Consider the following 26,695-nt stretch of genomic DNA (forward strand, 5'->3'; position numbering starts at 1 on the left):
ACCTCTTCGCCATACCTCATCCCTATCCCAGCAATTCCTAAACCTATTCCCTATTCCCTCGGAGAATTCTATACTATTCAGACGATTCCGTTGGTCAATTTCATAACGGGACCAAAGTTCGACTGGGTATACGAACCCGCCTCTCGTAACCGTGAGTAAACGACGCCGCAAGTCGGTGCAGCATGTATACAAGTTCGGGACCATGTATTATACATAGCCGTCTCTTACATGGGAGCTATATCCTCGATACAAAAGGAAAATGCCAAGGCTATGACGACGACGACGACGACGACGACAACGACGACGACGACGACGACGACAAGACGTCTCGACGCTGTTGTGTAAGGTGAACGAGATTATCAGCCCGGCAAAGAGTTCCGGGCTTAATCAATTTTAACGCTACATCTTTGTCAATATTGTGTATGTATACAGCCACCGATCATCATCAATCGTTTTCACCTGTATTAGTAAACATATAGGTATAGATATTTTTACAGGCCGGGTTTTCCACGCGATTATCGTCACGTAAGAAATGCTTTTTTGCGCAATTTTTTCCCCTTCTCTGCTTCCCCTTTCTTACCCTCCCCATCCTAAAATCCATCAGTTTGATAATGGCGAATCCTTCACCACGCGAAGACTCGGGTATCGTTGATTTCCCTGCACAGTGTGGCGGATAGATAAGAAGTCGGAGTCGCAGGGGGGATTGTAGTAGTTACGGCCTCAATTGCGAGTCGATTATCTGCTTCAAGTTACTATGTACTTATGCTCGATTTATTACGCCTGCATGCACTTATCCTGACCCCAATTTGTCGAATTACAGTAGCTGCGCGTCTAGTTTGGCATAACGGAAACCGCGCACGGCCCATAATTACTCGGACGATTCTTCGACTACGGTGCTTCGAAATAAATGAGGTTAAATGGAACTGATTTTACTCGTTACACGTAGTTGATTGGATACTTGAAAGAGTTTTGATATAATTCTTGCCTATCGAGAAGAAGAGAGAATATTATCTAGGCACGCAATATCGGACCGACGGTTAAACTAATCACCGCATTCAATTGCTAGAAAAAACGTCTTTTTTCATCTCCTTTCTTTTCCAATACCATCGCCATAAGAGGAGGCAGTTAATTAGACCCAAACAAGTGTATAAGAACTGAGAACGAGTTCTCGGCGTCAGGAATTCGAACGTCAGCTCAAACTGTTTAAACAATTTTCTCCACCATGGACTGTATTTTTTTTTTTTTTTTTTTTTTTGTTTTACCTTCTATTGTTCCCTCGAGTCATTTTACTAATAAGAGTTCCCTCGACTAATTACTACCACCATACCTAGTAGCCGTGAAATCGACAAATAATCAAAAAGTGATAATTAATCTGGACAAGAACTCAAGGCGTTTAAACGTGACCGTCTATGTTTGCTTGCTTAATGGTAACGGCTAGAACTGTTTAACAAACAGCTCTAGGCGACGGTTGCTTTTCCAAAAAGTTTATCCGCTATCACGTGCTTGCAGGGTGCGTGACTCTGTAGTTTGTAATTGAAATATTCATCTCGGGTTATATACTCGCGTAGGAAGACAGGAGGGTCGGTTGCAGGTTATTCTACACAAGAAGTTGTCGGGCGACACGGTAGTGGAAACAGCGTATACCTCGGACAAATAGATATACATACATATTATACATACATACATACATACATACATACATACAAGCATCACGTTTCTGTGTACGAAGGTAAACGTAGCCTGGCACACACGGCGATGGTTTTGCACGGTCGGTTTAACCTACGGGGTAACTTCTCGTCTGTCTATAGTATATTACGTAAATGCGCTTGTATATATATACCAGACAACGTCGTTACACGTCTTTGGTCTAAATTGCAGCATAGACAACGACCATTACTACTCCGCCTTCGGACTGTGCGCGTACAGAGAGGGTCTCTCTTATTCACGATCGAATCGCGAATGGCACTCAACTGAAGGCATAATAACCTAGTCGTACATCACTCGTCGTTGAGATGAGTATTTACAAGTTTTCCTGCCGAGACTTTCCTCTTCATGTATCAATTCAATACACATTTATGGATAGAGCGTTCAAAGGGCAAATTCATGAGGCTTCAATATGGTTCTTCTCCTTCTTCGTTACACTAATATTTAGTCTCTGCGATACTTGACACTTCGAACTTTACTCCGGTTGAACATAATACATATAATTGAATACTTGAACTGTATAAACAAAAAACTAGGTGAAATTATCTAATCGCAAAAAGGATGCACTAAATATATTTGTGCAGTACCGGAGAACATGTATTTTCATTGTGAATGTTAATCGAAAATTATGAAGGGCGGAGGAAGACTTGATCGAGTGAGATGAAACAAGCTCACAGAGAGATTGTAAAAGGCGATATAGAAGCGTTGGTCCGCGTCGAGTGCTGCGGCTCTTTCGAACATTTTCCACTGCGTGTAACAAGGTCAATTCATACTACAGCTGCAGTGGGATGTACACCTATTATTATATAAATAAATCAGGGTTACACCTGCAAGGCGTGTGGAAAAGCGACGATGTGTAGAATCGAGTGAAGCGGTCAGGCGAGAGCGTGGCATGGTAGAGAGATTACGTAGGTACCGCGTGGCTGGCAGCCCTAGAAGGCACCCCTACGTCCTAGCTCTTCAGAGTCTTGTTTGCAGGCTAGGCTGAATACCCAGTTACCCAGTGTCGAGGTACTTGCATGTAGATTGAAATGAATATTCCCCCCGGAGAAATTCTTCGAGCGGAACTTGACCCTTCGGTGGTCCCAGGAGAAATTGAAATTGAAAATTGAAAATTGCCACGTTAAAGAGCCCATCTAACCCTCAACTTCCAACAGCTTGACGAAATTCATTCAAGTATCACTGCAAAAAGGGACCAGGAAATATCTGTCGCCTATTTCATCAGTCCGCATTCATAAGGTTAAACTCAGTAAACTGCGCACGGATGCACACTTTCGAGGAGGAGGATGCAGGTGTTATAACTATCATGCTAAGTTAGTCGCATTGCGGTTGAACGGAATAGCTAATCGACTTCGACTATGCGACAGAAGTATTTACTCAGGACTGTGTCGACTATGTACTTCCAAGTCCAACTGGTAGAGAGTCTTTGGTAGTGGCGATGCATGCGCTGCTCGACGTCAAGGAAGTAGAACTCAAAGACGAATCTATTCCGTTGGTACTTCGCGATAATTATCACTCAATTAACTGGGTGAAAAGTACCGATTGAAACAAGCTAGAAGCTTCGGACCAATTGGTTATCGGAAGGAGCTTGCACAAGTTTCTACGCTTGTTACAGAGATCAGCAAGGCGAATTGACATCGGCGATATTGTGCGGTGGAGAATAAATCAGCTCGCACCAGGCGCCTTGCATTCTCGTTCTAAGGCCTAGTTAGTTTTTAGTCGGTGACCGGTTGTTAACCGTAACGAGACACGGAGACAGACGACAACCAATCAGGACCAGTTCATCACGACGGCTGCTTAAAGGGGCATTTCGTGTATTTGTGGCTACTCGTCAATACACATCATGTATCACAGTGGGAAGGATTTCTCTACTCGTCTTTTTGCACGTTCAATAAAGTTCAAGCATTCGGAAAAGGTCGCACGATTTCTGATAACAAACGAGACTCGAGATTCAAAGGAAGATTCGCAATCTCGGCAACGAGAGAACGGCTATCGACCGTCCCATTTTTCGGGGTTTACGAAAACAAGAAGGAATGGCCATAAGTCACGACTATATTCTTGACTCCCATCCAAACCCGGCAACCACCCCAAGAACTTTTCACACCTCTCGCGAGATTTTCAGCCTCTTGCTTCGTTTCCATTCCAGAAACGAATAATTAACGCGCTTTAATGATTTCGGGGGTTTTCTTTTTTAATTACATCCGAATGATGAAGTACGTTATGAGAATTTCACTTTGTTCGTTCGTTTCCTTGAGACGGAGATTGATTAATTAATTCATTCATTTTATCCACACAGCTGGATATATTTTCCACGAACGGGCAAAACAACAATCGTGGATCCCAGATCCCGTCCGTTTTCCAACGTGTAATATTTACCCGAATCCCGAGGGAAATCATGAATTAAGAGGGCTCGGTTTGCCGAACAACGCCTTGTAGCCGAAGCCCTTAAAGCAGGCAGCAGCAGCAGCAGCAGCAAGCAGCATCTTAAAGCAACGGTAGACAAAGGTTCCCAGCGCTCGGAATGCAGATCAATACTCGCCCGTACATTCTCTCCTCCCTCTCTCCTCCCTCTCTCTCTCCCCGGCCTTTCTCTCGTTCAACTTCTCCTCCTCTCCCTCCCCCTCTCACTCTCTTTCTCGCTTATACGTAGCGAGACTTTTATCACTCAGATTCCTGTGTATCCATTTTTCTCGTCGTCTGTCCGTCCATCTGTCATTGACATAGTACTAATACAAAGCGTTGAAGATTTTTTTCAGTGTTCAATTTTGCAGGGATTCCAACATTTTCTGCAAAACGATGAGAAACGAAAATCGAAATTTGAAAGATACTATTTACGACAAAATCGCGTGTCTGATTGCTTAGGTAGTCCAAGGCGGTATGCTTAAATTTTTAATCCATCTTCGACCCCGGGGCTAAGAGGACGGTATGAAATTGCATATACATTGCATAAACACACCGATGATGATGAGATTGACTGGCTAATGGACGCCTTAGGGAGTTGTTGGGATGAAGGGCGTTTCGTCCCCGCCGACGAGGTCGTAAATAATTCGTTCCTTTCGCCGATGAGACAATCGATCGTTTTGACGACGTGTCAAAAAGGCAGACACCTCACCTCGCAAGGTGAGACTTGGACAAATGACGGTGCTTCGGAACGATTTTACCATCGTTCTTCCCTTTTCACCGGGGTTTTCTCCTTGTCGAGAGAATCGATTCGGGTCAATTTATTTTCAGTCTCGTATCTTCTTTTCGCACACAGGTGGCATCAATCACTACTTCAAACGAATTAATCCACCATAGTAAGTTTAAAACCCATTTACGAAGTTAGCCGCGAAGGGATTCGTGTCAAACGATTCTCCTTGCTTTAAGACTCGTGCTCGAGTGATCGCGACCGATCTTAGAGAACTGGAAGGGAATCGTTAGGCGATCGAGAGCTCTCGAGTCATCCAAGTGTCCACTTTAAACTCCGGTAATGCGAGGGTCGAGTAGCGGAAATGGTACAGAAATTGCGAGAAACTTCCGTCGATTCAAATCCGGATTGAATCCATTTCTGCGCTGATGTGTTAAACGGACGATCCAAGGCGTGTTTACGTAAGATCCTGACGAAGGATTGTGGGAAGGAGCGTTGAAGAATGTTGTATCCGAGGTCTGCCGCGAACGTCGCTTAATTAGATCCGCCGGTTGAATTCGCCGCTCCAAATCTGCATATCTGCTCAAATCTGAATATTCAAATGACCTGCATATAAGAGCGAGACGACTTATCGTTAGACAGACACGTGTCACTCGAGATTCCTTGTGTACTTCTAAACTCTAAAGCACTCGCCTTATATTATCACCACACAGTGTCTAGTCTGGCCTTTCAATCATCGTTCCAAAGCATTACAAAAGCGCGTTCAAATGATCATTTTCCAAATTAGGTCCACGCCCTGCTGTTCGATTGGTATTATTTTCTCCGTCTCTCTCTCTCTCCCTCTCACATACTGTAAATCCGTATCCGATCCGGTGCGAGAGATAAACAAGATCTTGCGTTTGACGATGTAATCTCTCCTTTTACAATATTGCAATTAGTAATTTAGATCGAGTCTTTTGCCGACCGTATATCATATAACGGCTGAAACAATTTATCCACTTCTGGACTAGACTGGCCGTTTTAGAAATCCGATACGGGCAAAACCGACAATAAAATTTCATATCCCTATTTTTATTAGCGAAAAGTATTTCCATGTGCGCGATTTGAGATATTCGTTATTCTCACAAGAAGAAATCGCAGATCAAAAGTTAGTGTCAGTTAATTGGAGTTTCATGTGAAGCGTAAGGCAAACGTTCTAACAGTGGAGTGGAAAAACTGATATCTGAAAAAAAAGGAGAGAAAAAAAACGATGCGCATGTATAGCTCGTACCCAGTATATTATATGGGTATTGATTTAGTCCTACCACCTTGTAACGAATAATTTGAAAGATCTTTTTTCCCCGTCTCTGCAGAATACACGATATATGTATATAATATGAGCACTTAAATACGTGTGTTTATATATATAAATATGTATATATGATATATATATATCCGGTGTACACTCGAAGTCGAGAAGCATTAAATTTGCATAATTTACTCGGCCCATAAATAAATACGTTACGTGTATATACCGATGGGGTAAAAATTACTTGTATACAAGTTATTACAGCCGTCCGTCGTATGTATTGAGTAATTATTTTACAACTCGTACAACACGCGTATATAGCTGAATTAAATACATACTCGAGTATGGCGACCAGGTTTTTATCACCCGTTTTTTTTTTTTAGTAGCAGTACACAGAGGTATACATTTACGATCGTAAAATATCATCGAACAAATTCGCACGTGCCAACGGGTTTATGAAATAGATATAATGTGAAATAATTCAAGCCGCGAGGACATCGCGCGTTGAGCAACGTACAGGATTTTATATCCTGCGCGCAAAGTGGTGACATAGTTTTGGAAGTATGAAAGTTTGAAGTAAATTTTTTACACCATAATATGTGAAAATATTTCCGATTTAAGTCGGTTAGAATTTTATGGAAATTATAATGGACGCAGGTTTTCATTCGCCATCTTTCTCTTCCTCGTCCCGTCGGTGAAATTGACGAAATTATGAAATCGATCTGGGTGTACCTGTTACAGGCGGGACGACAAGTTCAACGTCTGAAACACGCCGCGCGACTGACGTGGAATGGTTTTGACGTGCGTATATAGAGTGAACACAAAAAATTGCAAGACGAATCTGATTGTGAATGGCAGAGAGCTGCGGCGCCCCGCGACACTCGTCAAGCCTGCTCAATTTCACGATAAATTAACCCGCGCACGGTGCTCGGCGACGAATATATACTGTCAAATATTCTGTACCTCGCCGCTCTGACGGAGGCAAGAAATATATCCAAATTACACGGCTCGTCACGCGTCGAAACCGGCCGGTCTCAAATTGCGCTCCGTCGCAAAGGGTGAAGAAGTTACTTGGGATGTGCAAAACAGCTTCGACGGATCGGAGGAGAGCCATTGGAAACATCCCTTTTTCCTCATCCTCTCTCTCTCTCCCTCTCGTTATTATTCATTTTTTAATCCTACTTCCAAGGAAATCGCATCGATCGCTTTCGCGAATCAACCGCATCAAAGATCGCGAGACAAAACCTCGCTAACGAGATGTCCTGGCATTGTTGGGGGTCCGTAATCTGCTCCCGGAGACTCGGGGACAGAAATTAAACCCCCGGTTTTGAACTTTCGGGAAAATTTTTAATCCAGGGTGGAGGGGTGTGAGGGTAGGAACTTTCGAATATCGTTCATCGCGTAAAGCTGATGAAACTATTGCGTGCTCGGAGATAATCGTACGATAAATCGTTTCTTCATCGAGGTAAACCGTGAAAGATAATGTGGTAAAGATCACTTTTACTCACTGCTCGAACTTTTGCGTTAAGGTGGTCGTTAGATAGTTTTTTTGTTTTTGGAATTTCAATCTTGGATGGTCGTAGATGGGCTTTAAATATGAGAAAAAACAATTCTAAATTTTCAGATTTTCATTTCGAGCCGTGAATCTCCCTGCTGACCTTTTTTGTTTGGTTTGATAAATAAACTTAATTCTTGAGCATTAGAATGGAATTGTCCATACATCACATCTTTTTCCTATACAATAGAAAATAACGACGATTTGAAATTCAACGTAGATTAAAAAAAGTATAACATACGACGTTTTATAGCTTGAACAATGATTGAAAAATAATATGTTAAATTAAAACACCAACGACTCGTATGGAATATACGATCTACAGGCAGACTAAGGGCTGAGAATAAAAATCTGCAAAAAATTAGAGAGCAATTCTTTCTACATTTGGTTGCCGGTTTATCACCATCCAACCTCATCTTCCATTAAACGACGACCCTAGTCTGCATACTTTCGATGCTGACGTGCTTTTTACGATTTATACAAGTTGAAAGTGGTTCTTAGAGAGGATCGCTTTGGACCGTGATTACGCTGCACCCTGACGTCACGTGGATGATATCCCTGTGCGGGATTCTCGTCGATAATTAGCGGAACGAAGCCATAGGGAGTCTGTCTCTAACAGCAGCAGCAACGAGAATATCGAATATCCTTTGACGCCTGCGTTTCTAGTTCGTTAAATTCAGAATCAAATGTGGGATTAAAACGAATCCCTTCGTGTACTTAATAATATGACGTGGGTTGGGGAGGGGAACATTGAACCATGATGCGACGACGACTTCGTTACCAGAAATTCACGTGTATCAACGCGAGCCGATTAAAAATGAAGAAAAAAAAAGGATTAAAAAAGTAATCACCTCGATGCTCGATTAAAGCGCGGCTCCATCATAGACGATAAAGTTCAAACTTCGTCTCATCGTTAATCAGTCATACGTTCGCCTAGATTAACGGAAAAAGGAGGTTCGATCTACCGGATGTAGATTGTTCATCCGGGATAAATAAAGTCGGAACACAAACTGGCGGATCAGAAAATCAAATGAAGCTGGATAGATTTTTCAACTAAGCATGTGTAACAGCATCGGTGTAACCATGCAGAAAAATTTAGTTTCCAGTCTTTCTCACTTGTAATAACTGATTCTGACAGCGAGTAAAAACCTTCCGAGGCGTATGTAACCGTGAATCGTCGAAGGTGGCGCTGGGAGAATAATTGCACGAAATGCCATTACCCCGATTCTCACCCCGAAGCGAATTACCGAGCCCTGTGGAAAAGGAGTAACGTGAACGTTAAGCGTCATCCGAGACAGATACGATATGATACTGATCCTTGGGGAAATCTACGGGGGAGGGAATCGCGTTCTAAGAATTTCACAGCGGAATCTAGGATACGGCGTTAGCGTCTATTTGCAGGATCTCGTACGTCAGTTCGTCTGATCAGAATTCAATTTCGCACAGGTAACGGCGCGGAGGTCACGCAGCGATGCCTTCTTCTTCTTCTTCTTCTTCTTCTTCTTCTTCTTATTCCAAATATCGTTTCAATATTCAATATCTCACACGCCATCTGCGCCATCCACCCTCTGCGCCTTATTAACCACACATATCACCGTCGGCTCGTCTATAACACGTGCAGGTACATCATACCGGGTAATGAAATAAAAATGCTCCTCGTCAGCTGCCATCCGGAATGTCTCGGAGGCTGTTGGGCTTATTGGGAGTCGAAACCGTCGACGGAGCTACACTTTCACACTCTGATACTGTAAACGACTTGACGTAGAAACGCTCCAACTTCGTCCAACTATTCCTATCCAGCGGTTGAGTGACGGCCATTGGTACAAAACAGATGTATCCGTTCTATGCAGTTCTATGCAGTTCTATGCAATCAGAGAAGTTCAGCCAAACGTACCGGCTCGGCTTCCCATCCACATCCGCAAGTGTGTTATGGATAATTCGGACCGCAAAAGTCCGCCGTTTTTATCGTATATACCTAATAACGTGATCGCATTACGCAAAACAAATTTTACATTTTTCAAAGACCGTTATAGGCAATCTCGTCGAAAGATTTCGCGGAAAGGGTTTCGCTTTTCTCACTCTTATTCCGCTCCACGTGTAACCTATAAGTCCTGTTTGTACAGCATCAATAACACACCGAGACTTAGGGGAAATATGACGATGTAATCGAATCACTCTTACGTCTTATTTATCTCCGGACGAAGACTCTGAGCCGATACTGTCAGTCGAGGGTAAAGGATTTCTGAGGGACATTTATTTCCCCGATAAGATTCCCGTCGAGATCCCATTACGTCAAAGCAACGCGCACATTCGCGAATAGAATTTCAATTCGTGCGTATATTTCACATACCTGTACCTGTGCAATACGTACGCAGGAAATAAGTAACGTAGATTTTACATCTTTTTTGAAGTCAGATCTACCAACGTCAATTACGGTAGATCTTTCTAACCTAACCTACTGCAACTTTGATTATCGGATTTTTAATTCTTGCCACAATTGGTGTAGATTTAACTCCAAAGTCAAGCTGTCCTCATTCACATTCCCCACATTAGATGTAAAATCTGCAATATTCTTCTTTCCGTATATATTTATTGAACATTTATGTACACCCTGATAAATAATGCTGTTCGATAACCGGTAGCGGAGGATTCATGGCCGTCTCGCATTGTACACACACACCAACGTCCAAATAAGAAATAGTTACACAGGTGGAATTAGGCGGGCGTAACACGCATGTCGCACGTATGTATTGTGCGATATTGCACGATTGTTACACCCGCGGTAAGGCGAGCACGTGTCGTTAGCCTGTAAACCGGGTGATGCAATCGTGCGATCGAACCGTATCGATCCATGCTAATTACCGACGTATCGCATGTACATACCTCCAAGAATACAAGAGATCGAGATCGAGATCGAGATCGATGAGTAACGTCTGTGACTAATTGATTCCTAATTTGTATTTTATTTTCTGTTACAGTAAGATTACACGACAGTATACAAGAAGAAAACTTTCACTACTTGGTCTTTGACTTGTGAGTATGAAGAGGACACACACCTACCTACTACATTCGTGGGAAGCCTGATTATCGGCTTCTCGGACTATAATTGTCATTGTCGTTGTCGTTATTGCCTATCGCCATTTTTGAAATTTTCTGCAAGCCGTGTGTTACGACTTATAGACCCGGTGTAGTTGAAATAAAAAGATCCATCACAGGGAGAGTGTAGAAGTAAAAAAAAAAAAAAAAAAAACACATGCCAAACAGCGCATATCAAGGAAAAAAAATTCGTTTGACAAGTTCGGTTACTCTGCGGACTTTTCCCACAAGGATGATAGAGAAAAAAGACGACCGGGATGGAAGATTGATCTGCTATGAGGGGGGAAAAAAATTGCCGGTGAATTCGAGAGTATAGAGTTTTTGATTGACGACGTCGATAGAATTGACGAAAATAAATAAATAAATAAAAATAATAAGTACTCGAGGAAAGAGATGCCACATGAGTAAATATTGTTTGTGCGAAACCTCGTTTTCTCTCAACAGAGATGCAAATTCTTTGCGTAGAGTAAATTAATTGGAAAACTCGGTAGGAGGAAAATATCTGCGGACAACGTCAGATGGTGCGAAAAATTGTCGCCAATTATACCGCATTCAGAAGTATGTGTTTTTATTCTTTACACCGATAGTTAGATGTGAGTCTGCGAGTCTTTGATCGAGTTTAAAAATTGCGTCCTTTACGTTACAAGAGCTGCTGCTGCTGCAGTGTCTAACTGTATCCCGAAACGAATGGTCGCAGCATTTCTCAGGCATGACATGTATAAAATGCTGCCGAGGAGCAAGGAATGAAAAATTGTCCAAAGTGAAAGTAGGTCCTAAGTCGAGTCATTATTTGTCTTATTTTTTCTCCCTTCACTCGCATAATTAAATTTGTAGAGTTTTCATTGTCCGTCTATACTATACCTAATGCAACTGTCGTTATAAAAGTTATACCAATATTTGATCCTCCCCGCAGGACTTTCGACACCCGGCGAATGTTCGTTTCGTATCCCGCCGCGCGTATCGCGATCGACGTCTTTCATTATAATTTCATTATTGCCCAGCGATGAGTTTTCTTTGTTCGCGTTCACACGTCGTTCAATTGATCACCGGGCCAATTCTGTTCTCAAAAGATTTCTCAATCCGTGGTCAATCAACCGACGACTGCCCACCGTGGAAAAAGAAAAGAAAGGGACGGAAAAGAATGAGAAAATTTTTTTTTTAAATAATAATATAATAATTATCACGATCCAATGGTTCGAAAGGAAGTGATTGAAGCATAAGACATCTCTCTATAGTAACTCACGCTCACTGCAATATCGAACTTCATCGCTCGGGCCTTTATGCGAAGTACAAAGTACAGCTACTGAATGACGATCCGATATAATTACAGTTTCAACGATGCAGCGGCATTCAGCTTTTCACTATAAATAATCTACGTGATCTCGCTTCTAATTGTCAGCTGATAATCTCGCCATTTCAAAATAATAATCGGGACTAAAAGTGGACAATTATCCACTCGGAAAGAATTTCTCCAGAGGAAAAAAAAGTCCGAACTTGTCCGATAATTCACCATAATTTCTCATCACGGCTTGCAAAAATTTTCAAGGAATTTTTTCGATCAACCTCTGCTGCATTTGAATTAATTTCGACGCCTGGAATCAAGCTTTTTCACTTGTGTTTTGTAATTTTCCCGGCATAACGTGAGATGCATACATGCACTGGATGACATTGCAGAGTAACCGGCGGCGAACTCTTCGAAGATATAGTTGCACGAGAGTTCTACAGCGAAGCTGACGCGTCGCACTGTATTCAACAGATTTTGGAAAGCGTTCATCACTGTCATCACAACGGCGTTGTTCACAGAGATCTCAAGGTAGTTAAACGAATATTTTAAACAATTCCACCTCAAATGACGTGCGCCATAAGAGTCTACAGAAGTTCTTTTTCCCGTCTTTCCGTCAAGACAAAAATGCTTTCGAAAGGAAGTAGAAAATTGTTGAAACAGTCAACGTGTAACAGTTGAAGAATATGTAGAGAAACAACGGAGAGTATAAGATCTAATAATAAACATATGAAATGTGTAACTTTGTATTTACAATTTTTCAGCCAGAAAATTTATTACTAGCCAGTAAAGCAAAAGGAGCTGCAGTAAAGCTCGCGGATTTCGGTCTCGCCATAGAAGTGCAGGGAGAACAACAGGCATGGTTCGGTGAGTGTGCAATGCGAGTCAAGTTACATCAGCAATATTGGCTCTAATCGTCTTTTCCGTTACAAACTCCCGACGGCCACTTGAATATTCAAAAGTCATTAATTGCTAATTTTCGGATCCGCGAAATAATGGCAAAAAGTTACGGTGTTAAGAGTTAAACGCGTTCTGCATGATACGATGACGGTGAATATAACAGGCATAGCGACGGGTATACAGTTTGCGATAAAATTCAATTCATGAATTGTATCGGTCCAGTGTCTAGTATATCAAATTGCGGAAGGAATTCGTTCTTCCTCAATTTAGTCGAATTTCGCCAGTCTGAGGGGAGAAAAAAATACAGAAAAGGGAATGAGAATAAGGAGAGAAAAAAAACATGTGAAAAAATAATTAAAGGATTCGCCGGAACGCCTGGATATCTCAGCCCGGAAGTGCTGAAAAAGGAGCCCTACGGGAAACCGGTAGACATATGGGCGTGTGGAGTGATATTGTACATCCTCCTGGTCGGTTATCCTCCCTTCTGGGACGAGGACCAGCATCGGTTATACGCACAGATCAAAGCGGGCGCATACGACGTAAGTTAACTCATTATTTAAGTGTATTGCAACAAACGATGCGATGTAGGATAAGGATGACGAAAAATAATCGAATATTTAGTTAAACTGGATTATTTTTCCTCACAATCGGTTTTTGTTTTTACTCCCACGAACGACTAGGAAAAAATATTTTCAATCAAACTCCAAATTATCAAAAAACTTTTCCGCTGTTAAGACTACATACTGAAATTTACAAAATTTTGGGGTTTTGAATGTAGCATGTCGAAAAGAAATGAAAAATAATAATTACGAAATAATCGATGCATCGATTATTCTCAACTCAGTGACCATCGCTATCGCACTCGAAGCTTTCGATTCAATTAATCGCGACTCTCTTATAAGCTGATCGAGGTAAATTATACCTTTACGTAACACGCGTTGCATGAGAATAACTGGCTAGCGTCTTCTCGTCTCCTTGTAACTTTCTCGAATTGTCTGCGGCGCGTCTTTTACAAATGTATAATGTTGGAAAGAAAATTATGGGAACCGCTTCGCCTCTACGTTTGTCAATATAATATTATTTACGGGAATACATGCATGTATATACAGATATATATATGGTTGGCAGGATCAATTTGACATTTCACCGAGAACTCGCCACCGTTAATTACTCGCGTTAATTGATGCACGATCCCATTTGTAAAGTATAGAAAGCTTTTCCACGCGTCACGTGACCTTCTCGTTGCGCGTGCAGCAGCTCTTCCATCATTTTCCCCGCATGCCGGAGTTTGTATAATTCGTTGCAGTAAATTGCATTCGAATCAGAGTCGTGATTAAACTGAACTCGAAATGACGCGTGAGTACAGAAACCGCCTCTTTAAAAACCCATCGACGACCGAGGAACAGCACCAGCGATAATAACTTTAAGCTTCGTTCGTTCCGCGATGGTTTTGAAAAGATGTTTGAATTTTAATCCGAATTTCAAAATTTAAAAAAACATCAGATACGTCCGATCTTTTGTCGCGTAATAACCTTCGATTCGGTGCAAGTAAATTGAGAGTAACCAGTCCCTTCAAACCACCATGACCACATCTCGCGATGTTAAATTCCACAGTACCCAAGCCCGGAATGGGACACCGTAACAACCGAAGCAAAGAATTTGATCAACCAGATGCTAACGGTTAACCCAAGCAAACGGATCACAGCCAGCGAAGCTCTGAAGCACCCATGGATCTGCGTACGTATCAATTCCCGCAGCTCGACCTGCGATTATCGGCGATGCTTTTTACCTCGGAAGCCGATCTCTTTAATCTTTTCCACCTTTTCTCTGTCCTGCAGCAACGAGAACGCGTAGCATCGGTCGTACACAGGCAAGAGACCGTCGACTGCTTGAAGAAGTTCAACGCGAGGCGCAAGTTGAAGGTAAGAATAAGAGAAATTCCCTCGACACCTCCTCCGAGCTTAATGCCGTTAACAACAATGCCGGTCTCACGCGAGAGTCCGATTCGTAAAATCGACCCTTGACCCAACCGGCTTGAAACCTCGTCTCCGACAAACCTGATATCTTCACCGCCGACTCATTATCCACCGCATTCGGGTTTCGTTCGAAGCTGTACCGTCGACCTTTCACCTTATTACCCAGGTACTCGTCGACTCGTCGCTTCCTTTTCCCCGCACTCGATGCACTCGGCAGTTATTTCATCCCAAGAAACCCAACTCTGATCAACTTCATCCGATCGTTTCCCCCCAGCGACCAAGTATTTATCGGCTCAAAAAGTCCGCCGGAATTAGAAAAGGCATCGAATATAAACCGTCGAATTTTACACAACGAATCATTCTAGAATCCCGAATCAATTTCGACGATTTAAATCTGAAAGTCCATATTTTCCGCTCAATTCCAACCGCTCGAGATGAACGGTAATTCGAAAAGGTCTTACCTTAAAGCGCTTTATCCGAGCTCCGCAGCTCATCTCACTCTGCTCTCACTGGTCAGCAGCGATACGTCGGCATGCATCGGTAGGTGTAGTGCGATATTGGCGACGGCGATCGCCTCCGTCGGAGCCAGTAATCGACCGGAGGAGGCGGCCGGTTCTCCTGAACGGCGACGATGACGAGAACAGAGAACAGAGAAGGAGCGGAGGCAGGCAGGCAGTTGGGTTCGGATTGTTGAGCAGATGTGACATGACTGGTTGTTGTTGTTGTTTTTTCCGTTGTTGTTGTTGTTGTTGTGGCGGTATCAGTGCACTCGTGAAGGACTGGGAAGGATGCGGGCCCTGAAATCAAGATTCGTGCTGTGCAGGCAACAGGCGACAACAATACCCGAGGTGATCAATCCCGGAATCGAGATTTCCCGTCTCGTTAATAACTCCTCGACTCCTGCTCATCGCTGCGAACGATTTAACCGGTTTAATTATAACTTCGTGCACTCAGTTTCGAAACTAATTATTATTTAATCATTCCGCAATCTCGGATCTATCGCTGCGAACTCCCGCGCTTCGTTGTGCAAAGGATTCGACATTTCAAGCTCAACGGTCAAGGGTCGAAAGGGGATTGAAAAATTTCGACGACTCGAGAAATTTTTCTTTTCTTTCTTTATTCTTCATCATACTCTGAGAAAAATTTTCTTTCGCGTTATTCGTGTACATGCATATTGCGATTTGGATATGGCGAAATAAATATTTCGTTATTATAATTAAACTTCGTTAGAACCAAATATGATTTAACTATTAAAAAAATTCTATCGATCATCATTTGGCTAAACTTTTCTCAGTGTGCGTGTAAGATCTTTCGAGTTTTTACGATCAATCTCGAGCTTTCTTTTCGCCTGCGTCGATTCGTTTTTTCATTCATTCACATTATACTCGTGTTTTCAAATCACGTGATGCAATTTCATTAATTTTCATGTATTAGCCAGATTCATTTGAATATTCAGTCAGCCACTGACCCACATTCGTATCATGTATACTAAATGCCGGTTTTTTTCGTAACGCGTGTGTTGACAGGGCGCCATACTTACAACGATGTTGGCCACAAGGAACTTTTCCAGTAAGTATGATACGCAGGGTAAGTACCTCCGGCCAACTTCGCAAATTTTCACGACCCGAGCTGATGTAGAAATGAAAAAGAGTCGATCCCTTTGATCTTCACGACCGATACGTACACATGAAAATCACTCCCCCCTCCCTCCCTGCCCAAGTGACCCTGTCCCGTAGAAATCGGAAATTAATGTGTCGCATCCCCGTCGCAGAATTGACAAACGAGACAGTACGATGCTGGACTTTCGACCGGTTGACCTGCGATGTCGAACATATTTTTTTCACAGTCGTACAATATGAACAAAAAAAACTTGTCGGAAGAATTAGCGAACCTGTTTCGTTTGTGAAAATCATGTTGAATTGATGAAAAATAAAGATAAAAAAAAAAAACAATATATGAATAAATGTAATATACATTAAAAAGAAAAAAAAAACAGATAGAAAAAGAAAAAGAAAAATAGATGCTGTACACCAGTTACATATATATACTGTATGTGTTTATCCCCAATAACCTGTATACGTAATACGTTCGTCCTGCAGAATTATAACGTGCACCACACCTTCTGGTTGAAGTGTCAAGTATGGTATGAGTCAAGTAGTTGATAGATGTGTGATGATGATGTTGCATTCCTCTACACAAGAGTGACGCGTTACTGATCCTGAATGAGAAAATGAACGGTGCAGTTTTCCAGTTTTTGTCAAACTGTTGTGATAACGTAGGTATGATATTCGGAAAAATGCAAAAGTATACGAGTATGACACGTGAATATTTAAACTGTCGCGAAATATCGGACCGCTTTATTCGAGGAAACGGCGGATATCTAATATGTACCTAATACGCCAATCGGAAATCGACGAGCACTGAATACGCGGTTTAGATTCGAAACTACAGATGTATGTACATTAGGGTGGCGCAAAAAAACCGACTATTTGTTGTTTTTTTTTTAGTCTCGTGTGACAAAATGTTAGTTATTGATGTTTTAAGAGCCCACTCCAAAAGACAGTTCAAAAAAAAATTTTAAGAGGTCGCTCCACATTTTTTTCTCGTTACGATATAATTTTCAAGACAAAAAAAAAAAAATTTCCGAAAGTTTCAGTTCAAAATTTGAATTTTGCAAGGTCGCTCATAATTTTTTTTCAATTTTTTGATGCATTTCTTTAGATCTTTTCAAGCGACCTTTTAATATTCATATTAAAATTTCATAAATTTTTTTTCTTTTATTTATTAAGAAAGAATCGATAACAATACACCACGACATGAATTAAAAATCAAACAAAATACTGAAAACATAATTTTTTTAATTTAATATTTTGACGATTTTTGACATTTTTAAAAATTTGGAGCGACCTCTTAAAATTTTTTTTTTTCTGAGCTGTCCTTTGGAGTGGGCTCTTAAGACATCAAAAACTAACATTTTGTCACACAAGACTCAAAAAAAAAAGAAATAGTCGGTTTTTTTGCGCCACCCTAATGTACGTGCATACACACTTATACACCTATATTCTACGGTAAAGAATAACCGGCAGTACTATAGCTAATCATCTCTTATCAACCGCGTAACGAATGTTAGATTATACATAAAAAGGCGCGGAAAAATTTTTATTGATCGTGAACAACCGATTACCCCAGAGTTTTATTGTAAAATTTATACGTTCTCGCTGCGAATTCGAATCATGCGATTCAGACACAGACCTGCACAGCCACTGAGCATTCGGCACATTCATACTTGTAGATATTGACGTGTGCATAAAAGAAACAAGCAAACAAAGTACGCTTTGACGCGTAGTACCCACTGTAATAAACTGTGAGCAAAGTCGAAGGTGCATGGCAGGGAACAACATTGCATAGTCAGGCTGCGGTGAAAACAAATTCCGAGATTTAATTAATAAGAACTGCCGAATTGTCAGATGAACACGCGGAATGTCTTCCGGATTCTCCTCACGGCGAATGTAGCCTTTGATTTCATTTTACCGACCAAAGATTATATTGAACAGGGTGTCCAGTTATTTGTGAAAACGTAATTTCCTGAGATTTCTAGATTTTCCAGACAAGAATCATTCTACGTACAATTTTTAAGAAGTCAGGACTTGGTCCATGACCATTGCCTGAAAGTTTAAAGAAAAATTTGTTTTTCTCACCAAATGGCTAAATTTTTATAAACCTAGGATGAATTAAAATTAGTATATTCCAGATACGACATGAAATTTCCTGAGATCTTCAGGTTTTTGAAGCTCCCTGAGAATTTCCTGATTCCATAATTTCCATGAATACTGGACACCCTCTTGAAGTTACTAACGTTATCGTAACGATTCGTGCCGAGGAAAAACCGTGATTTTGCGATTTTTGAACTGTCTGAAATTCAGTACTAAAACCGTAATAAAACGAAGACCACTCATACATTTCGAAATCTTGCTTCCTTAAAAATCAAGACAATAGCCATTTTTTCCCCAATATTGCTTTGCAATAACCTTACTAACATCAACCGTGTGATCAACAAAGATTCTTATGTACATCGATGAAACGAAATACGCTTTTGTGCCCACTGTTCCATTTTTACCGTACATCATAGGCACATACTACCTATATTTATATATAGTATATATATATATATATATATATATATATATATATATATATATATATATATATATATATATGTATAGTATATATATATATATATATAAGAGATTATTATTGACATTCCTTCCTGCATCACATGTATTATCGACTATGTTTAGTACTACGCATCATCGTCCGAAAGATTTGTTCGTCTTGTAAATTATATATATATTTTATAAATATATATATATATATACCATTACACCTATACCCTTGGAATGTTTAGCCGAGTAGATATGTGTGCGTGTGTGTGCGAGGAATGTGGGTGTATGCAAAACTCGTCGATACCGCGTTCTTATACTTACTCACATGATCGGTGAAGACACAAAAAAGAAAGGAGTCACGTGGACCTAAAGTGATGCAGCTGCTATTGTGTATTCTTTTCGTGTAGCAAATTTTTATTCGCTTTTTCAAGTCAATGATTCTCTCTCCTCACTCTCTCTCTCTCTCTCTTTCCAAGTTATTTCTATCATTATTCTATTCTATTCTCTCTTCGGGTTTCATTTCTGTTAGATTCTTTTCTCTGCGTTATGGGGATGAAAATTCATGACGTTTGAATTTCACGCTGTGAAGGAAATGTATACGTTCCAATTTCGTCTCGTTTACTTATTGTTATTAATATACTGTACATGTAAACCAGTGATTATAAGATTTCATTTCTCTGTAGGTTAATTTGAAGTAATTTTCGGTGATTTCTTGAGTTGAAATTTATATGTGATCATTGTTTCATTTGATTTTTTCTTCTTTCTTTCTTTCTTATATATACTTCACGCATCTTGATCCTGAGTCTTTTCGTCACCATATCACGCTATCACTCGGACCACTTTTCACAGTTTTATTGCTAGTCAATGATTATTGCGTTCATCGAATTGCATCGAAAGATGCAATTACGGACTCGACGGGTATTGCATACGCACGTATCACTCCTGACATGTATAATTCAATTGTCGGATGCTTGGTGTGTTTGTAGGTATGTGTACGTCGCACCTCTAATCAACGCAGTATATATTCATTATTGAATTGAAATTTAAATATGTTAATTAAATAATTGCACAATAATGAATCGTTTAAGTTACAATACGAAATGAAAATTTATACTCTATATTATTGAAGAAACGTCTCGTAATCTCGAACCTTTACAAACTATCTCGCTAACAATAAATTTTCACACGTCGCACTGTAAATTGTGCGCATACAGAATGAAACGAAGGAAACTTGAAATGAAATTAAAAAAAATAAAGTAAATAAAGAAAATCAGCGTGAAATATTTAAGCAGACAAAACAGAGGGTCGCAGATGCGTCGATGATTAAACGATTCTAATGGATTTATAAATTGCATCAGACTTGCAAACCGAGGATTCTAGTAATCGGCTGTATATTTCACGAAGCTGTGCTCATGATAAGCAGCAGCAGCAGCAGCAGCAGCAGCAGCAGGCAGGAATACGTTTTTGCGACGAGGAAGAAGTTAGCCCGGTAGATTTACACCACTTATTGTTAAGCTACAAAACTTGGGCAATTAAACTTCCATTAAAGCAATGCAGAGAACAATAAACAAGTTTTACGATAGGATGAACAACGCACTGACTCTCCTTCTCTTCTCCTCCTCGTCTTATTACACAAGAACCGCGTTCCGCGTTTTCTTCTTGCGATTCCGTTTATCCCCACTAGCCGCCCTGATTTCGCGACTTCTTTTTACAAAGCAGCTAGCTAACAAACACGGCGTGTTATGCGAAAATCATTAACTACTCGCTCTTTCGTTGTCGTTTATGCCCGGTAAAATTTATACCATTTTGAGATAATTATCGGACGATTTTTTTGCCAGTAAAAATCAAAGCGCGCTGGGGCGAAATTTTTCTGCAAAAAAATTTATTGACATCTGAAATGGACGAATGACATTGATCTCGCTGAACTGGTTCAGATTTTCCGTTTTCTCTTTCTTATTATTATCTTCTTTTTTTTCCCTATACATTCCATTTTCCTTGTATATATTACATGCTTGACAATTTCAACCGGATTGTGTCACGTGTTTTACATGCGAAGTGCGTTGTGTACACAATATTTTCTCTCCTCCTATAATACGAATATCTATTGCATACGTAAAGTACATAAAGTTGGGCCGGAGGTATATCCCTCGCAAAATAAAAAGAAGAAAAAAAAGAAACAAAAGTAATAAAGGATAATGAAAATATGAGTGAAAAGAAGTCAAAGCGATTAACACTATGTTTTTCGAAAATATGAAATAATTCGTCAAATTCACATTATATAACGATCATCGTAAACACGAATACGCGGACGGATTGTGCGAGTTTATAATAAAACAAGCGTATTCGAGACTGACGAGAAACTGAAAAAAAAAAAAAAAAAAAAACTTTGCTCGAAGAATTATTTCTACGTCGCGAAAGTAATGAGAAAAGAGAAACGAGTACCTAGTATATATATACAATATAGTGTGAAACGTAAAACAGATTTCATTTCAATGCAGTGATTCAGTCTTGAATAGCTTTTTTAAACACGTCATTTATACAACATTGAACCATCTTTACAATAATAATATACACGTATACAAATTTCATCCCCTCAAAGCATGTTTCTATTCATTCATTTTTTTACTGTCATAGATTTATACTATATATTATCACAATTTCCACCTGTACCAAGACAAAGCATTATACCTATGACAAAAGTTGAAATTCAAATCAAAATTACGACGGTGGAATAAAATTCGACTTTAATTTTATCACTTGACTTAAATAATTTTCCGTAATACGCGTGGATTGTTTATTCTATTTTTTTGTTTTTTTTTACGAGGCAACGCGAGTATTTTAACTTACGCGGTTGTGTTTTGTTTTTATATTTTTTTCTGTCTGGATATCACGAATTATTAAATCAGATTGAAATCATTGCAATTTCTAAGATTATAGTTGAAAATATTCACCTAATCAAGTTTCCAGACTTTCGTTCAGAAAAATCACTAGCAAGTCAAACGCGCGAAAAGTCACAGTTTAATTCCTGTACCATGTACAGTAACGCTGTATATTCAATCCGGAAACATGGTTTTTCCGAAACTTAGGAAAATTGCATATGTATAAGTCTCACCGTAGACTAACTGCACTACTAGTTGAAATGTTTAAAATTGCATTGTCTCCTTGCATACGTACCTATTACACATCTATTTTTTATAGATAGTTAGTAAATATATATATATATATATATATATAGTATATGAATAATTTCCTAAATATCAACGTTAAATAATGAAAACAAAGAGAGAGAAAAAAAAACGAAATGATAATAATAAAAATTTCTAATTGAGTTAAAAAAAAAATAACGATATAAAATTAAAAAGAAAAAAAAAAACAAATTCTTCTGTATCGTCTTCTTTACACACGTTTATTGTCAATAACGAGTAACTATAGCTATTGTATTCATGTCACGATCGCTTGACTGTGTCTCTGTCTTCCTCTATTGTATGTGAACTAAAAATATCTCCAATGGGAAAGCTAGCTTGATTCTAATACGGAATTTAGAATATATAAATCTAGACAGTGTGATTTTGATGCATTTGAAACTTGATAGAGTGCTTGTTCATTAGATTATAGATGATAAAAAGTTGATAGAATTATATATAGTGACTTAATCATCGTATAGATATTTCTTTTCGATTTCGCAAATTAAGTTTTTTTCTTTCTTTCTTTATTTTTATCGATGATTAACAACGTTCCTCCTTTTTTTTTTTTTTTTTTTTGTTTTCCTTTACCAGTTGCATTTGACGAAATCATTTGATAAATCGTGGCCAATAATTTCTAAGAACAATAATTTGCAATAGTAAGAAGAAAAAAAAGAGAAAAAAAATTATACGCAACTGCCATTATTCTTCTTAGAACGGCGAGACACGATTGAATATAAAATATACTATAATTGCCTTCAGCGTCGAGTAAAATTATACTTTTATAAACGAAACTTTGATTACCGTCTAAATTCGATGCAAGAAAAACGTAAGATTGCAGTAAGGAGATGGAAAGAAATAAGAGAAAAGATAAATTTTTCGACGAGGCAAAGGCAATTGTACGATATTATCTGTCATGTAAACGTGCTAGTGTCTGTCATAATTACCATAGAATCATAGAACATAGTGTATCACCATATTGACCAAAAAAACAACACGTAATACCGTATTTTGCTACACGTACAACACTTCGAATCAAATCAATCAATATCACTTGATGCGGATAAATTCATCAGTTACACATCGCGAAACTGCAATTTTACACGTCGGATGTTTTCAACACTAACGGAAAGACGAAACGAAATTTCACAATAAAATTCTGCACTTCGTATGCTCGAGTAGAAAAAAAAAACTAAATAAATAAAAAAAGAAACTTTCCAAATTCGGACAGACGGGACGTGAAAACTTCTTCGAAATTGATATTGAATTTTTTTCACTTTCGACACCTACATTTCCTCCATTCATGTTAAACGACTTACTTTACCACACGAGTCACTAAAAATCACACGTATCACAAACACAAACCTGCTGCAGTATAGTAGCATAATACCGATGCATTCATCACAATATCACCCATGTATTCATACTTCGATGATAAGATTGATAAGAAGGAAAAAAAAAAGAGAAAAAAAGAAATGAAGCACACGTCACAACACGGTAGTTAGTTTGGTACGTGTAAATCCTAGCATCTAGCAGCAAGCAAGCAAGCAAGCAAACAAACAAGCAAGCAAGCGATGTTAACGAGATGTCTGTGTCTGTTTTCTTTGGTTCACCCCCGTTACTATCAACCAACCCGTCAATGAACCAAACCAACCACGACCAACCATACCAATCGAATCGAATCGTATCGAATGAAAATCTTGCCGTACGCTGTGATCCGAAGAATCTGGTAAGACAAGTGTCATGTCATGTTTTATTGTCAGCCAAAAAACAAACAAACAAACAAACAAACAAAAACAAAAAATACGAAAAAAGCCGAACTACAAAATTAATCGTTTCGATATTTTCAAAAAACTTTTATCTAACACGTGCGCTCTACAAACACAATACACTAACAAATTTTATATATATATATGCATACATTATATGTATATGTATTCAAGTACCGATTCAGACTTGTGAACGATTGGTTAAATCTATTCTGTTCCAAAGAGCCGAAAAAAATCATACGATTATTCAATCAATATACAGTTCCATTCCTAATTGTTATAATGTGATATACTTTTTACAACTTTATTCAGCGGACTTGCAGATTTTGATTACACTTTTTTCTTTTACATAATTGAACTTTTTAAAGCGAAAAAAGAAGTAAAGTAAACCAATAGTTATTACATAATTGTACCGGATTAAAGCATAATAGATCAATTGCTCCGACAATTCTTACAATTCGTTTTATAATTACGTATACATATTGCATATGTATATGCATATAAATATATACATATAGAAGAAGAAAAAAAAAACCATTATTGTTCAGCTTGGTATGTTGGGTTGCGGCCGTTGTATGTACATAAATAATAACTTGTGTATACCATATATTTATTTTTGTTGCATGTGCTTCGTCATGCGTTTCGTATTGCAGATGCGTGAGTGAATGACCACGAGGTGTGAAAATATTGAATCCATAAAACTGGTTAATTTATAATCACTCATAGTGTGGGTTCTCGATGGAGCTTTCATTTTTTTTTTTTTTTTTTTTTTTTTTTTTTATTCGAATGAGAAGTAATATTTATAATTAGTTGTTAAATTCTGAACTACGAAATATTGTTAATGAAATAAATCTTTGATCGAATTCATGAAAATAAACTTTACTTACGATTAGTGTGAATACGAAACGTACGATTAGTGCGATGCCTAAGTGTTTAGTGGATTTTGTTTATTATTATACCTGTTTTACAAATATATATATAATATGTATACACTCTAGCATGCCGAACACTGACACCTCTCGCTTATAGTTTTTGTCTCTCTTTACGATTTATATATACATATTATATATATTTGTGTGTGTATCTTAACAACAACAACAACACGATATATAACAAATGAAATCTTATCCCAAGATTTATATGCCGAATGTTGTTCCGACACTCTGTGATAACTAATGTATTTACATATATTAAACCTCTTCTTCTTGCACACCTCAAAATTAAAAAAAAATAAAAGCACGAGAAGTTCCAGCTGTTAATCGCGTCTGCTGATATTTTTTAAAATAAAATCAAAATTTCTCGCCAATACGACCCAAGAAGACGCTTTCAAGTTATCGCGAATCGTAGGTACGAATAGATCGGAGACGGTGATAACAGTGAGAATTCCTCGTGTCTATAATATCCCTGTTACATATATATACGAAAATACAACTCGATAAAAATTATTTTACATTTAATAACGGTCGATATAAAATATTCATAACTTGTACCGATTAATATCAACCAGATCCAAGTGTCGACGTCGTGATTTTGACCGGTACTTACTGTACTGTTATAGTTTTAGAAAATTCTTTTATGCAATGAGACACTCCGCGGCCAGTTATCGTTACAAAACTGTTTTTTACATTATTCTAAAATTCGCGTTGGTTTCGGAATGACAGAAGAATCATTTAATACGATCACTTTCTCGCGTATTATTATTATACATAAATGTAATACACGTAAATGTCGTTGTGGTCGTAAATGTATTTCCAAATTAAATTGTTCTTGTTGATTACTTTTTTTTTCTTTTTTTTTTTTATTCTCGTTCGTTTATAACTTGACATTGGTAAACAAAAAATTTTGACGTTATATTATTATACCGTTTTCATATTATATTGTCTATATGGATATGTTGTTATTCTAAATTTTTACCGATCTTATTCGTTCAACTATTGTACAATAATTATACATATATATATATATAATAGAAATTCAATTGTAGAATATTGAATTGTATTATATTGAAATCACGAGTCTGAAAAAGATTTTAAGAATTTTTCTCATTAACGGTATACATTAAATACTCGTCAATTGTACTAAAATAATTTACTCAATGCAGGTCGAAACACCATCACGAAAAAGGGAGATGGCTCTCAGGTGAAAGAATCCACTGACAGCAGCACCACCATCGAGGACGATGACGTCAAAGGTAGGATGCTTACTTAATTTCTTTGATAAATATTACAATAATAATATAAACCCAGTACTACGTACATCCCCGCGACTGTTAGAAAGGTTATCGATTTTTGTACAAATTTTTTTTTTTGCTATCAAAATATTATTTATAATATTTTATAAATATACCTACTGAAATTCTTTAACTACAAGTTTTCTTTCTTCCATTATTGAAAAACCCTTGCGAAATTGTTTCGAACCGAAATTATGAGAGTGAGAGTAAAAAAAACAGGAGGAAAAAAAAAAATTTCACATTGTACAGAAAAATGTTTAAATACTAGTTATGGTGCCCTATATATATATATATATGATATTTGTAACACGGAGTAGATTAGTATATAATCGAATCCTTATAGCTTAAGCAAATGCTTCCGATCCAAAAACTAATCGATAACAAACTCTTGTTATTTCGACACTTGTAGGGTAGCTCTGATAT

At 38.6% G+C, this 26,695-nt stretch overlaps 1 protein-coding gene across 25 annotated transcripts in view; it reads left to right on the forward strand.

Annotated features, from left to right (window-relative positions):
* LOC124416314 (calcium/calmodulin-dependent protein kinase type II alpha chain) overlaps positions 1-26,695 on the forward strand; it is a 97,784-nt gene that overhangs the window by 50,457 nt on the left and 20,632 nt on the right. For 12 of the 25 annotated variants that reach the window (XM_046897356.1, XM_046897275.1, XM_046897249.1 and 9 more), the window contains exons 4-11: positions 10,653-10,707; positions 12,445-12,583; positions 12,817-12,919; positions 13,313-13,491; positions 14,567-14,689; positions 14,791-14,874; positions 16,455-16,515; positions 26,144-26,233. In XM_046897356.1, coding sequence (XP_046753312.1) covers positions 10,653-10,707; positions 12,445-12,583; positions 12,817-12,919; positions 13,313-13,491; positions 14,567-14,689; positions 14,791-14,874; positions 16,455-16,515; positions 26,144-26,233 — 834 coding nt within the window. Of the gene's footprint in view, positions 1-10,652; positions 10,708-12,444; positions 12,584-12,816; positions 12,920-13,312; positions 13,492-14,566; positions 14,690-14,790; positions 14,875-16,454; positions 16,516-23,996; positions 24,003-26,143; positions 26,234-26,695 lie in introns of all 25 variants that reach the window. The other 13 variants (XM_046897257.1, XM_046897303.1, XM_046897336.1 and 10 more) reach the window with 2 other exon arrangements.

Source organism: Diprion similis, chromosome 1 (assembly GCF_021155765.1).
Source record: "Diprion similis isolate iyDipSimi1 chromosome 1, iyDipSimi1.1, whole genome shotgun sequence".
NCBI lineage: Eukaryota > Metazoa > Arthropoda > Insecta > Hymenoptera > Diprionidae > Diprion > Diprion similis.